At 43.6% G+C, this 13205-nt stretch overlaps 1 protein-coding gene across 3 annotated transcripts in view; it reads right to left on the bottom strand.

Annotated features, from left to right (window-relative positions):
- Positions 1 to 13205, bottom strand: part of LOC136627519 (von Willebrand factor A domain-containing protein 5A-like) — a 93334-nt gene that overhangs the window by 54908 nt on the left and 25221 nt on the right. For all 3 annotated transcript variants that reach the window (XM_066602696.1, XM_066602695.1, XM_066602697.1), the window contains exons 2-3: positions 12126 to 12205; positions 7070 to 7272 (exon numbers count right to left, since the gene is read on the bottom strand). In XM_066602696.1, coding sequence (XP_066458793.1) covers positions 7070 to 7272; positions 12126 to 12205 — 283 coding nt within the window. The remainder of the gene's footprint in view (positions 1 to 7069; positions 7273 to 12125; positions 12206 to 13205) is intronic.

The raw sequence follows: 13205 nt of genomic DNA on the forward strand, positions 1-13205 counted from the left end.
AGCTACCAAAATATGTATATATATAATTTTCTTGATGCATACACAAGTCAAGTTTATGGTGTATTTTAAAATATTGAGTTCTACTTATTTTGAATACTGTTGAATTATTATGCTAAAATGAGATAATTGTGTACTTGACAAGCCTGAAAAGTACATTAGTCAAATTAACAACGATTTTACTTAAGGTGTTTTACATTTTAAAAAAAGAGTAGATTTTTGATGCCAGAGACCTGCCCAGTCAACTTCATAGGGGCAAACACGCTTATGGCGATATAAGCAACAATTGAATATACCGGAAACGGTAATAGGGTTACTAGTTCCTTAACCTGTTAATTTTATTGCACCCAAAGCAGGTGTGCAAGTGTGTCTTTTGCTCAAATTGCAGGAACAGGCCTCAAAAGAAAGAAAAAGGAGGAGTGGCAAATGAAAGGAGCCAAACAGAACACTGATGGAATATGGATGAAGTTTAAACTCCTGTGCCTTCCCTGCACACTCTACTCCATGATGTCACACCTGAACCATGAGCTAACTCATCTATCCAGGGTGATAATTTGCATAATACGGTCTTCTGCTTGGCTTTTCCCAGGGTTCAACACTGCTGCGACCCAGTTTGTACAGGGATGGTATGTGCCCATCACAACCCAGGCCAATTGGTGAAGGTAATTTCGCGCTGACTATCTGTTTCAGTGACTGCAGAATGACTACAAACAGCTACTAAAGGTAGGTGTTTTGGAGTTTTGTGTTGGTTTGCATAGACCTCTTTTCACATTAGCTAGAGGCGTGGCTTGTAAAATAAAATAAAAATGCTAGGAATACGACTAAAGCAATTGTTGAACAAAGTAATTTGTACATATGGTGTACCAGAAGTCATAGTAATTAATAGAGGTAGATAATTTATTAGACCTTTACTTGGTTAGAATCATGCCCATTTGTAAGACTTAGTTGACTCCTTATAAAGTTTAGTTTGGAAGGGTTCCTGTAATAAGCCTATACTTATTCGAAGCCTACCATAAGGGCCTCACCTCCCACAAGTGCCTTATAGCAGGAAATAACTGTCATATACTCATAAGTGTGTATTTTCCTCGATTCCAGATCCAGACTCGTAAGCGGGGTTGCATGGTTTGCTTTCAGGCGATTGGGTTGTCCTAAAAAGACATGTGAGAAAGAGCTTGGAACCAAGATATGAAGGACCCTTTCAAGTGCTGCTTACCACCACTACCTTGTGAAACTTAAAAGGCAAGCCAATTTGTGTTCACACCAGTCATTGTAAAAATATTTACTAAGGGAGGAGACAAATGCAACCCATATCCTTCATAATATGTAGGACTCTTGTGGTCATTGGGCTGTAGTTTTTTTCTTTCTTCTAAAGCAAATGGAAGACATACATCATGTAAGAGGTGGTTGTGATGGGTGGAAGGTAATATCATATCAGGTGGAATATTTGGTCATATCACCAATATGTGTATGGCGAATCTTAAGAGTGGTTAGGATATATTGCGAACCTATCTATTAGCTGTATCCACTTCTATCTCTGTATTGAAAGCAATATAACAATGACACCGATGTGGAAGAGGGAGATGCTCAGAGCTACATTAGTATGTAAGAATACTGTTCTGGGTGCCTCCAGGTGGAACACACACGATGGACAAATATGACTATATCACAAGCCAGGCAGGTGGCCTCGGCAGAGGTTTGTTACTGATTCACATGTAATGTTTCAGAGATCAGAAAATGTCAGCAGATACAACAAGGTAGCAGTAAGTCTACCAATGATATTGTGCAATCGGACAAAATGTTAACGTGTAGCAAATAATATGACGGGACCCTTGCACCTTGTCTCGCCTGAGTGTTTTTATGTATCAGAAACCAGACTATAATTTCAGACAGAAAAGGGATACTGTGTTAAATGAAGACTGTAGTGGCCCTCCTACACTACAGAGTAACACAGAAGTTAGAGCATTAGGAGTATCAATATGGGGGTTTTGAGTCTGGCAATATACAATGGTCGGGTAATAATTGGAATACCATGTGATATGGCAAAAGCTTTATACCCCTTCTGAGGTGTTGCTCTAATTTGACAGATAATTTAGAAACCTCAGGCAAGATAAGGATCAAGGGTGGTTTGACTGGCTTTTTGGCTCATGGTTTAGCATGTCCTGGCTCCAGCTTCTCATCTTAGCCAGCAGAAACCAGCAGAGAAGAGCAGATTCAACAGTCTGTTGCTAATTTGGCCATGTGGCAAAATCTCTACTAAGCATGTCTCCTAATCTCCTAACCTTTCCTGATTACCTCATGAACACTCCCCATGAGAATGACCTACCTGCACATAATATGTTGTAATATATCTAAATATCATACCTTCTTTTGTTTGAGTTACAATATAAACTTCTTCCCGCCAAAATTAAACCAGATGACCTGTGGCTCAAACACTATAATGCGTGTCTTTCACTGGTGTCTCCGAGCTCATATTACCCATGTCTAATATGACAACCACAGTATATCTGAGAGCGTATTTGCACTAACACACATGACTTCACAGGACTGTCAGTAACTTTTGCAACTTCTCATGTCTGCGGCATAATTGTTACATATATCATCATTATGGTCATAGATCCCGACCTCACATGCCCTATAGGAGCAGCATCCCTACATACAGGACATATTACACACGTCGTAGACGTCGCTTTCATATCTAGGCGGGCATCACACATTACTTTACTTGAATTCACACTACCACTATACTGTTTGTCATGCGCCTCACTGCACTATTATGCATACTTCTTCATAGACATGTCAGAAACATTACATAACATGATATCACGCTGTGTAATAATTGTATAACATCATTACTACCCAGCAATTAACTCTTCGATTACACCACAAGGCCTTGTATTAATCCATAGTGCCATAGTTAACGCTTTATGATAGTGTCACATAACTGCAGTCCCGGAGTCCTTCATCTCCCACGTGGCCAGGGATTTAATCTTACGCAGACCTGGGGATCATAGTCCACCCATGCTCAGACAATACACCTTTTGCTGCTTGCTGGCATCTCTTCTGCACCATCATTGCAGTGTCCAGCACTGCGGGGAGGTGGGGGGGGGGGGGGGGGGGGGACTCCCTCTCCTCACAGAAGCTGTGAGGCACTTTACCCTAAGGATATGGCTGGCCCCCAAAGATGTTAGGGCCTTCTGGTCTACTGCTGCTGCCTGGACCATATCCACCATAATTCTGCAATATGCTATTTTTTGTCCACTGATCTGCTTCTTTGCTTCTACTGTATCTGCTTCTGCCCTCCTTTTCTCTTCCTTTATATATTGTGCCATCAGGGCGCTAAAACCTTTCCTGCTCATTTCTAGGGTAGGAGAGGAGGGGCAGGCTTAGCACTTCATTACTCCTATCAGTGGGGTCAGATCTGCATAGTGGTGAGGTGCTATTCCCATCCTAGCTACATCATTAAGGTGCAGAACACCTCTCCTTGCAACTCCGGCACCTCTTCTCTTTCCCTCCCTGGCTGTAGCACTGGGCCAGTGGAGGGGTCCTTCACTGCCACTATCTGCCTCCGTTCCCCCTCTCGTTCAGACCCCGGACAGTAGGGTGTGGGGTCTACTGCTGCATCTGACAATGAAGGGTGCATCATTGGCATTAGAGAAGCAGGATGGTTGTTTTGACAAACTGACTGCCATCTAGGCTGTTCTGAACAAACTCTTAGGAGGTAGGAGCAGTTATGTGAGGGTAAGCACGCACACGCAGCGAACAGGCTCTGGTTGGCCCAGACAGATCACCAGTGAGAGGATCATTTGATCAGCCAACATGCATGAGCAAATCCAACAGTTTTGTTGTTCATCATCCAGACACAGGTGGTACCTTCATTAGAGAACTCATCTCTGCCCGCACCATTTCCAGGCTCTTAGCAGAAGGAAATTAGATGTCATGGTGCCCATTACATGTCCTGCCATTAACACTCCAACACTATTGCCTTCCTTTGCAGTGGTGTCGTGTACAAGACACTTGGACTTCTATGGACTGGAACTAGATTGTCTTTAGTGACGAATCCAGGTTCTGTTTGGTAGCCGAAAATAGACATGTTTAAGTATGGAAGCCTCGTGGTGAGAACATCACTCCTGCCTTTGCTGTGGAGTGACAAACTGCCCTCACTGCTGGTGCGATGATCTGGGGGGCCATTGTAGTCCAAAAACAATAACAGCTCAGTGTTATATGCTCATATGTTCAGGACATCTTGTGGCCCCATGTGTTGTCTCTCATGGCATGGCTTCCAAGAGGCATTTTTCAGCAGGATAATAGAAAGCAAAGGTTCCACAAGAATTCCTCTCCCAGATTGCCACACTTCCTTGGCCAACCCAGTCAGCAGATTTGTCAATCGATCGAGCACTTATGGGGCCAGCTGAGATGCCAGCTTTGGCAGCCTACCAGTGTGCAGAATCTAGAGGCCCATTTACAACATCTGTGGGCAAATGTGCCGCAGGATGACATACAGAGCCTATATGTTAGGAACTCCTGGCATCATGGCGCCCAGGATGTAAGCGCTGATGCCAGGAGAATGGGCGGTTATGCTGTGGCTTCTGACTGGCAAGCAGGGGTCACCTGACTTCTGTTGTTAACAGAGACCGTGAGAATCGCAGGGCGCATATTCTCCACATAGACATGTGGGTTTCCCTCCCCCAGATTCTAACATTACGTTTGTTAACTGGGCCTGAAAGGTGAAAGGTGGCTTCATCACTAAACACTAAAGATCCCATTAAACGATCACTTTCCATTAGTTTGCATACTCTCGCAGAAACGTCACCTCTCTTTGTCATCTGGTTTCAGGACCTGTAACAACTGTAATCGGTAGGGATATCATTGCGAACATTTGCATAGAATCTTTCACACTGTCGGCTGCGTGATGTACAATTTTCTTGCTTGCTCCAATGGTAGATTTCTGAGGACTTTTTGTGAACTTGCATGGACATGCTCCACTGTTTTCACACTTACTGGTGGAGGGCTGGATGATTTTGTTCTTAAATATGCAACTTTTTTTTCTTAATATTGGAGTACCACTTACGAATTGTGCGCCCCCTGGGTGGATCGTCATTTAACTTTGTATGAAAATGAAGTTGCCTACTTATAGACTACTAGATATTAAAATCTTCATTGGCAACCATTTTGTCTTGTATCCCCCTATTGACGACTACAGCAAAATAAAACTTTTTTGGCCTCATTCAGCAAAACTGTCTAATAGTAAGACTTTTGAAGCGTCCCGTAAGGTGACCTCGGACACAGGGCATACATTGAGGAGCGGGGAGGGTAAGATGCTGGCTTATCATGGCAGCACTTACCACGCTCCCTCCCGGAGGGATGCACGTAGCCTTGGCCAGAGCAGTGCTGAGCCTCTTTGCTGGACACCCCTAGGAGAGGGATGTCCAAAAAACAGTAGAACAGGGATTATAGTTATCATGGGTGATACCACCGTTCCGTTACACACTGGAACTTCAGGACACTTGGGTGTGAACAATTGTAAAAGAGTACCTCCACCTGGCGGTCCTAGACTTCAGGACACTCGGGTGTGAGCAATTGACAAAGCGTACCTGTGCATTGGGCCTTGAAGAGTAACACTCACGTTTCACTAACGCTCTCTCTCTCTTTAGGGCTCACTCTTCTTTCATGCTAGCACAGTCAATCCAGGGAACCTCTCATCCTCTTCCATTCTTCACTGCATGAGGGTTGAAGGTACCCCCATGCAACCGGCACTCTTGATCAGGAACCCAGAAGAGAATGGACCCTGAAGAATGGACCTTTTCCCACTCTCAAACACTCACATTTATAGCTTCACTCATACCATGTGATAGGACATAAATTGATACATTCACAGGCAATCTCCAGGCTTTTGCAAACACTTAACCCATCACACGCTGCAGCTGTGCAATACAGAGAATGGAATGACTAGACAGATTTGCACAGCGCACCAACATAAGACATGACATTATGGAGGGGGTCAGGAAAGCATGAACTGGGCCACTACACTGTTCTTACCCACAGCAACCAATCACAGTGCAGCTTTCATTTTACCTCAGCAGCTTGAGAAATGAAAGTTACGCTGTGATTGGTTGTTATGGGCAAAAAGGACAGTCTTACTGTCAGACAAATGTGCAGGGAAAGAAAACATATTGAACTCATTAAACTAATTGGCCATTTTAATGACTGAGTGCAAAGGTGTGTGTTGTTTTGCAATTGTGAATAACTTGCACACATTAAAAGTAGAGTAAAATATGCCAGAATGAATGCAAAAATGCAACAAATATTCTGCAAAACGCATACACTCATGTGAATTTGGCCTAAAATGAATAAACACTAGGGCTTATTTACGCCACAGATGTTTTTTTCTGCAATTAAAAAAAAAACCACAGCATAGAGCAAGCACAGCATTTAAAGTAGTCCTTACTGACCACAGTGTTTATGGATCTTCCACTCCCAAGCTAAATGTCCCATCAGGTCTTTATGTGAATTGCTACTACTCTTATATGTGTTCTTACCTTAATCCAGTGGGCTCTTCTCACTCCTCCTCAAGCACCAAATTCTAGGAAGGACGCACGGAAAGTAGGACAGATCGGGGAGAAGCAGGAGGATAGAACATCCTCAGTAGCAGCAGCCATAAATGATGATCAGAACTAAAATACTGACCCCCACTGGCAGGGGATGCGGTTGCACCCTGGGCCCAGGAGCCTTAGGGGGCCCATAAGGCCTCTCCTCTCCATATAGGGAGCCCAGTATTATGAATAAAGTATTATAGTTGTGGGCTCGGTTACAGGTTTTGCATTGGGGCCCAGGAGCTTCAAGTTACGGCTCTGCTGACCACCATTCATAATTTATTTCCAGCCTAGATCCCTGATAATATAAGAGTCCTTGACAATTTATTCATCATTTGCAAAGGAATTTGTATGATTTGCTTTAAGCTTCCACCAACCTTTACCTGACGCTGCATTCTCAGAACCATAGGGCTCTTGTTCAAACATGAGCTTTAGTTGCCCTTGTTACAATCTTCATAAGTTCATAAACACCAAGAATTTACCTCTTTCTTCTCCTGGAGATCGGCTACGATGGTCTTTCCCTCCACTGTGGCCTCAAAGGTGTAGACAGCGGAGTCTTCATCCATGGGGAACACAAAGATGGCCTCCAGCGCCTTCTCCTCCTCATTCTTGTACTTGAGCGTCGCAGACACATCAGCCACGAAGCCTTTCACCTGGACATCAACGGAGATCCCCTTGAGAGGAACTAATTGATCCAAAGAAAATGAAGAAATTAGATATGCTTCATCCACCTGAACCAACCTCGTATGTTTACATCTGGTCAATGATGTTCTTGATGGGATCGAGTACATGTTACATATACAAAAATGGCAAGTTGATATCTCTATTGTGTATTGCATTCCCCATAAACATGTTTGTGTTAAGAAGTGTCCCTGAATTTGTTAAACCAAGGGTGGGGCAGACATGGGGCTTACTATGACTCTGTAGTCCAAGAGCCCTGGCTGACCCTGTGAAGACCCCATGTGTATCACTGATGAAATGTGTGGGGTCTTCAGATTGGATGGTTTCCTTCTGACTTACAAATGGTTTAGCTTTTTGTGTTATGTTGTGCAATTCACTTTCTTCACCCTCATACACATTGCATAACTACTTAGGCTCTTTTGCTGGGAGAACCACTTTTTTGGGAGTGGGAGTTAGACTGAGGCGTGTTTTTTTTTTTTTACTGATACTCACTTTGATTTAATTAGCCTTTTAGCTTCTGTAACACCACAATAATCTTTCATCTGTATAAAGGGGTGTTTAGTTTTGTGTGAATAAAGTTTAATTATTGTATAATATAGAGCTCTTCATCTTTCTAATATACTTTCAAGGGGAGGATGTTCTACTGTAAATGTTGCTGTTGACATGTTATATGCCATGTTATTTTGTTCTCCATGTTTGTGCATCTGTTAGCCCTCATGTTGTTTAGGTCTGGCGGGCTGCTACATGCGGCAGGTTTGCCAGTATCGCTGGGCACTAGGGAGCACACTTTCCTGGTCACGAGTTTAGATGAGGAGGACGTACCGAGCATTATGCAGAATCTGATCTGGTTGTGAATGTTGTGGCCCTGAGTGTTGTGACAGAACGCTGTTAGGGAGGGGGATAGAAAAGCATTAAACAGGAGAGTTTGGCGGTGTGACCATGTGAGGTGGTAGAGGAGCCTGCTTAGTGTATGAGTTAAGGGGGCCTGGGCTCAGCCACCATGTATTCCTATAAGAGGGGTCAGTAAAGTTAACGTGCTGAATTTGGGAAAGCTGCTATGTTTGATAAGGTCAAGTTCTAGTTGGATAGATTGTATAGTGTGTTAGCGAGTGATAGGAAAATGCCATATTTGTGGTGTGCAGCAGGCCAGAGGCTAGTAATGCTGATAATTACTAGGGAAGAGCTCTAAAAGCTAGAATAGTTGTCTAGGTAAACTATTGTACTTGTAGTAGTGTAGCTAGTTAGCTAGAGTGAAATCTTGGACTCTTTAACCAGAAAATTACGTAGAGTAGATATGCATAAAGTTGGGTACATAACATGAATACATGCTAGTAAAGTACAGATACATATATAACTGAAAAGAGTCATAGTACTAAAGAGGGTTTACAGTGGTTATGTAACCTCTAAAGCTTGTCAGCCTATCCAACCCTTCAATATCTTAGAGGTGAGAGTCTGCCACTGGCGACCCCCACCAATCAGCTGATTGAAGGGAACTGCCATGCTTGTGTGAATGATGCAGCCTCTTCAATGTATACATCAGCGAAAACAACTTTCACACATTTATTAATGGAATTGGGTTCATGTGATCTGTGGGGGTTGAAAAATCCAGAAGTTCGAAAATACTCTTGTTATTCCAGTTCACATAATACACTTACTAGAATAGATCTACTAATAGGTACTCCATCTATGCTTCCTCATGTTCATAGAGTGGAATATCTACCATGGACGGTGTCTGATCACCCCCCACTTTATTCGTCGTTGATTATGAATGGTGGGGAATTGGTTTGCATAGAGTTTGGAGATTGAATCCATTTTGGTTGAACCTGCTTGATGGTAAAGCTAGAACAGAAGAGGATCTATTGGATTCTTTTCATATTAATATTGGCTCACTGTCTGTAGTGTGGGATCTATGAAAGCATTTATACTTGGTCATTATATATGACCACAGAAAATGGCCGTTACTTACTGGGTGAGGAGTGTATATAGATGCATCCTCCTCTCACCATGCAGGTAGCCGACTACCAAATGGAGGAGCCAATAACACCTGTGCAGGACACCGATAAGACAACCACTCACACTGCCTCTTGATAATGTGGTGGGGGGGGGGGGGGGGGCGGATGCTTGGTGTATACTCCCACACAGGTAGTTTGGTAGTTAGCTACCTGCATGGTGAGAGGATGCATCCATATGCACTCCTCACCCAGTAAGTAACGGCCATTTTCTGTGATTGTTTTTAATTCTTTGTTTCCCCTTCTGTGACGCGTCATTATATATGAAGACTAGCTTACAAGTCTAAATCTCAGGATTCCATAAGGACCATTCAACGACGAACTTTAGATGCATAGTGAATATATTATACACATACTCATGTAGTGGCCCAGAGGGTCCTCCAGAATAGCCACGCAATCAATAGTCCTGTCACACTTTGCTATGTGCATCTAGGAGACATAGAAAGTGCCGTACATTGGAAAACCCCTGTTTCCCCCTTTCTTTCTACAAGCTAAACTAAAGCTTGGCAACAGCTGGCTGCTTATTGGCTGTATGTCATACCATCACTGATTGGTAGAGAGGGATGGTGAGAGTTCAGAGCGGGAAACTCCAGAGTGAGCCAGTATGCTGAGGGGGAGGAGAGGAAAAAGTGCAGGAACAAGACAGGAAGTATAGGAGGAGTGATGGGTCACTCTGTATAAAGATTTGGAGGAGGAGGTCGTGCTGGAGGAGGTCAACAGAGAGGGCAGCTACAACACGCTACTTAAAGGACAAATTGGTTCATAATTTTAAGGACAACAGCTGCGGTACTGCTTAGTGAACGTTGGCACCTGTTAGGGATGGTTGCTTCCTGTGTTTGGGTTGCGTCTCTTGTGGTAACCTTCTTCGAGTGGATGTGTTAACGCACCCCCGCACGGGTGATACATACCATATCAAGGGTCATTTCACATGTTCATCGACATATCATCATATGCCCTTGCGGCTCGTTGTATGTCGGAGAGACAATGACAGAAGTGCGGAAACGCATAGCTAACCACAAAAGTAACATCAGAACATGCAAGGTTGACTTGCCAGTTCCTAAGCCCTTTGTGGCCTCTGGACATTCAGTTAGTCAATTCAACTATAGGGTGATAGATTCGGTGCCCCCCAGAATTAGGGGGGGGGGGGGTGATAGAGGAAAAAAGGTTACGATTACTGGAGGCTAGATGGATCTTTTAATTAAATACTTTACAGCCAAAAGTGTTAAACATTGAATATAACCCGTTACCTTTTGCAGTTTGATTTTGCTATGTGGGAATTGTCTATTTATGGATTCATACACACGATTTTGTTGCGTTTAATGTTGATGAATTTTAATTTTGCGTTTTTATACTTTGTCCTATAGATCCTCAGATACATGATGATGGGCTGATATTTCTGTGTGGGGGACAGCGACTTGAGGACTGTCATTGGATGTAGCCTTAACTGTGAATTATTTGGCAAGTAGTGCATTGGCATTATGATGCATATTATTGACCACGTGCCAACTTGCCTAAATCTGGTGTACCTTATAGGTGACCTAGGTGCAATATGTGTGTTGTACAATTAAAAGATATTCAGCATGACAACTGGTTATTTATTATTTCTTTAAGATACAACTGTGTGAAAGATCTACATAAGAAGTTTATGGTGTGTTAATATGACACAAAGAAGAAGTATATTTGAGACAGTGATTTGATCCATATCTAATACACACCAGTATTTTAGTCTTGTAAAAACATGAAAGTCCATTATTATCAGTACAATTACATGTGGTCAACACCTGCATCTAAGGTATGGTGGGCTGTGGGGCTCATACCAAGTGGGTGGCCCTTGTTTTATTTATGTTTGTTGATTGGTTGAAACTTTAATTATAGTGTGTATTTATAATGGTTTGGGGTCTTTGGGAATCAGTGACTGGAAAAAGGCTAAGAGAGATAGCCAAAACGTTGTCTAAACTCATGTGCATTTGAATGAAGGTGAAGCCTTTTTAAAGCTTGTAAGTATTGCACCATTGGTAACCTGAATGCGGCTTCTCCTTCAGAAAATTTACACGTCTATATGGGTCATGGATCCAGACAAGAGATGAGCGAACGTGCTCGGCCACGCCCCTTTTTCACCCTAATACCGATATTTTCGAGTACTTCCGTACTCGGGCGAAAAAATTCGGGGGTCGCCGTGGCGGCGCGGGGGGTTGCAGCGGGGAGTGGGGGGGGGGGGGAGAGGGAGAGAGAGAGGGCTCCCCCCTGTTCCCCGCTGCTACTCCCCACGCCGCCACGCCTCTCCCCGCCCCCCGGCGCACCCGAGTACTTTTCACCCGAGTAGTGAAGTACTCGGAAATCCCGGTATTCGGGCGAAAAAGGGGCGTGGCCGAGCACGTTCGCTCATCTCTAATCCAGACCCATGCTGTTGAGCCTGCATCATTCACTGGAGGCCTCCCTCAGCATTGCGAGGTACGTCTAAGTGCTGCTGTCTATTTCGCATTTGTATAATGAAAGAATGATACATGTTAGCTAAGGCCATATACACTGCAAAGACATGTACGGGTTCTCTCCATCTCCTCCTCCCAGGCTTCTTAGAGTTTCTTTCAGCATTGTTAGGCTCTGCAACATTCTTGTGAACAAAGAATTCTGGGTGGGAGTCTGTTTAAATGGCACATGAATGGATAAATAAAGCTGATCTCTCCATAAGTCACCTAAATATACAGAATACAGTGCAAATAGTGAGTCCTGAGTGACCACAAGTAATGTCTGAGGAAGGTAGAGATAGTAGGTCTCAGCGAGCTTATGGATTCTGGGGTCACATATTATACAATTTGCTTGCAAGTAAAAATAGGAAAAAGTTTCTCACCCGGCTGTTTGGACTCAACCACGATGAGACCACAACATGGAGGAAAACATGGAGGACGGAACGGCATCTTTGTTCTTGTTCTGTTAGGAGATATGAAACCACAGTCATCAGGATGACACTATCTGTGTTCATCAGTTCACTATCTCTGAGCTCCATGATATGAGCAGAGGAAACTTTAAGTGTTGTATTCAGTGAGTCATTGTATGTGCGGCAAAGCCAGAGGTATTAACATAAACACTTCAGGCGCGCGCACCAAACATCCATAGGCCCCATACACCTACTATATGAGTGTCTTTTTGGCATGTGTTGGGCTGATATGTGTCGGCATACATTTGTTTTCCCTATATAGGGTGTAATCAAAAAGACTGATCCAGTGGATGACTTTCTGATCTGCCCCCATCGCAGCAGGAGGAGGCCACTTCAAGTACCCTTCCCTTACTTCAGTCATAGCAGCAGTCCAACTCTTCAACTTTGCAATTGATACGTCACAGAAGGGGAGATATAAAAACATAAACACAATCACAGAAAATAGCCATATACTTACTGACTATAAAGCCGCACTGCATGTGAAAAATAGATAATAAATGCAAGGCATTAGCTGGATTTTGGCCAAGATACATAAGCCCACTAACCGCGTCAAGGTTCCTTGCTTGTAGTGAGTCCCTATACTCCAGGGGGAGCCCAGGGTGGCAGTACCAATGTCATTCATTTTTGAGGTGCAGGGCAACCTGCCGAACTATTATGGTGTCATTAATAGGTTGCTGGTCTGCATGGTGCACTACATGTATCAGAATGGTCTGGCACTTTGTATCCACTCTGTGTGGGAGTATACACCAAGCAGCCACTCCCCTCTATATCAAGAGGCAGTGTGAGTAGCTGTTTCATCGGTGTCTCTCACAGGTGTAATTAGCTCCCTCATTTGGTTGTCTGCTACCTGTATGCTGAGCGGATGCAGTTATCGGCCCTCCTTAGTCAGTAAGTATATGGCCATTTTCTGTGATTGTCAACTTTGCAATTGGATTTTACTCCCTATCAAGAGCCACAATACAAAATTGAAATCATGTTCTGGAGCCCCCAGGA

The sequence above is a fragment of the Eleutherodactylus coqui genome, chromosome 5 (assembly GCF_035609145.1).
Source record: "Eleutherodactylus coqui strain aEleCoq1 chromosome 5, aEleCoq1.hap1, whole genome shotgun sequence".
In the NCBI taxonomy this organism is placed as follows: domain Eukaryota; kingdom Metazoa; phylum Chordata; class Amphibia; order Anura; family Eleutherodactylidae; genus Eleutherodactylus; species Eleutherodactylus coqui.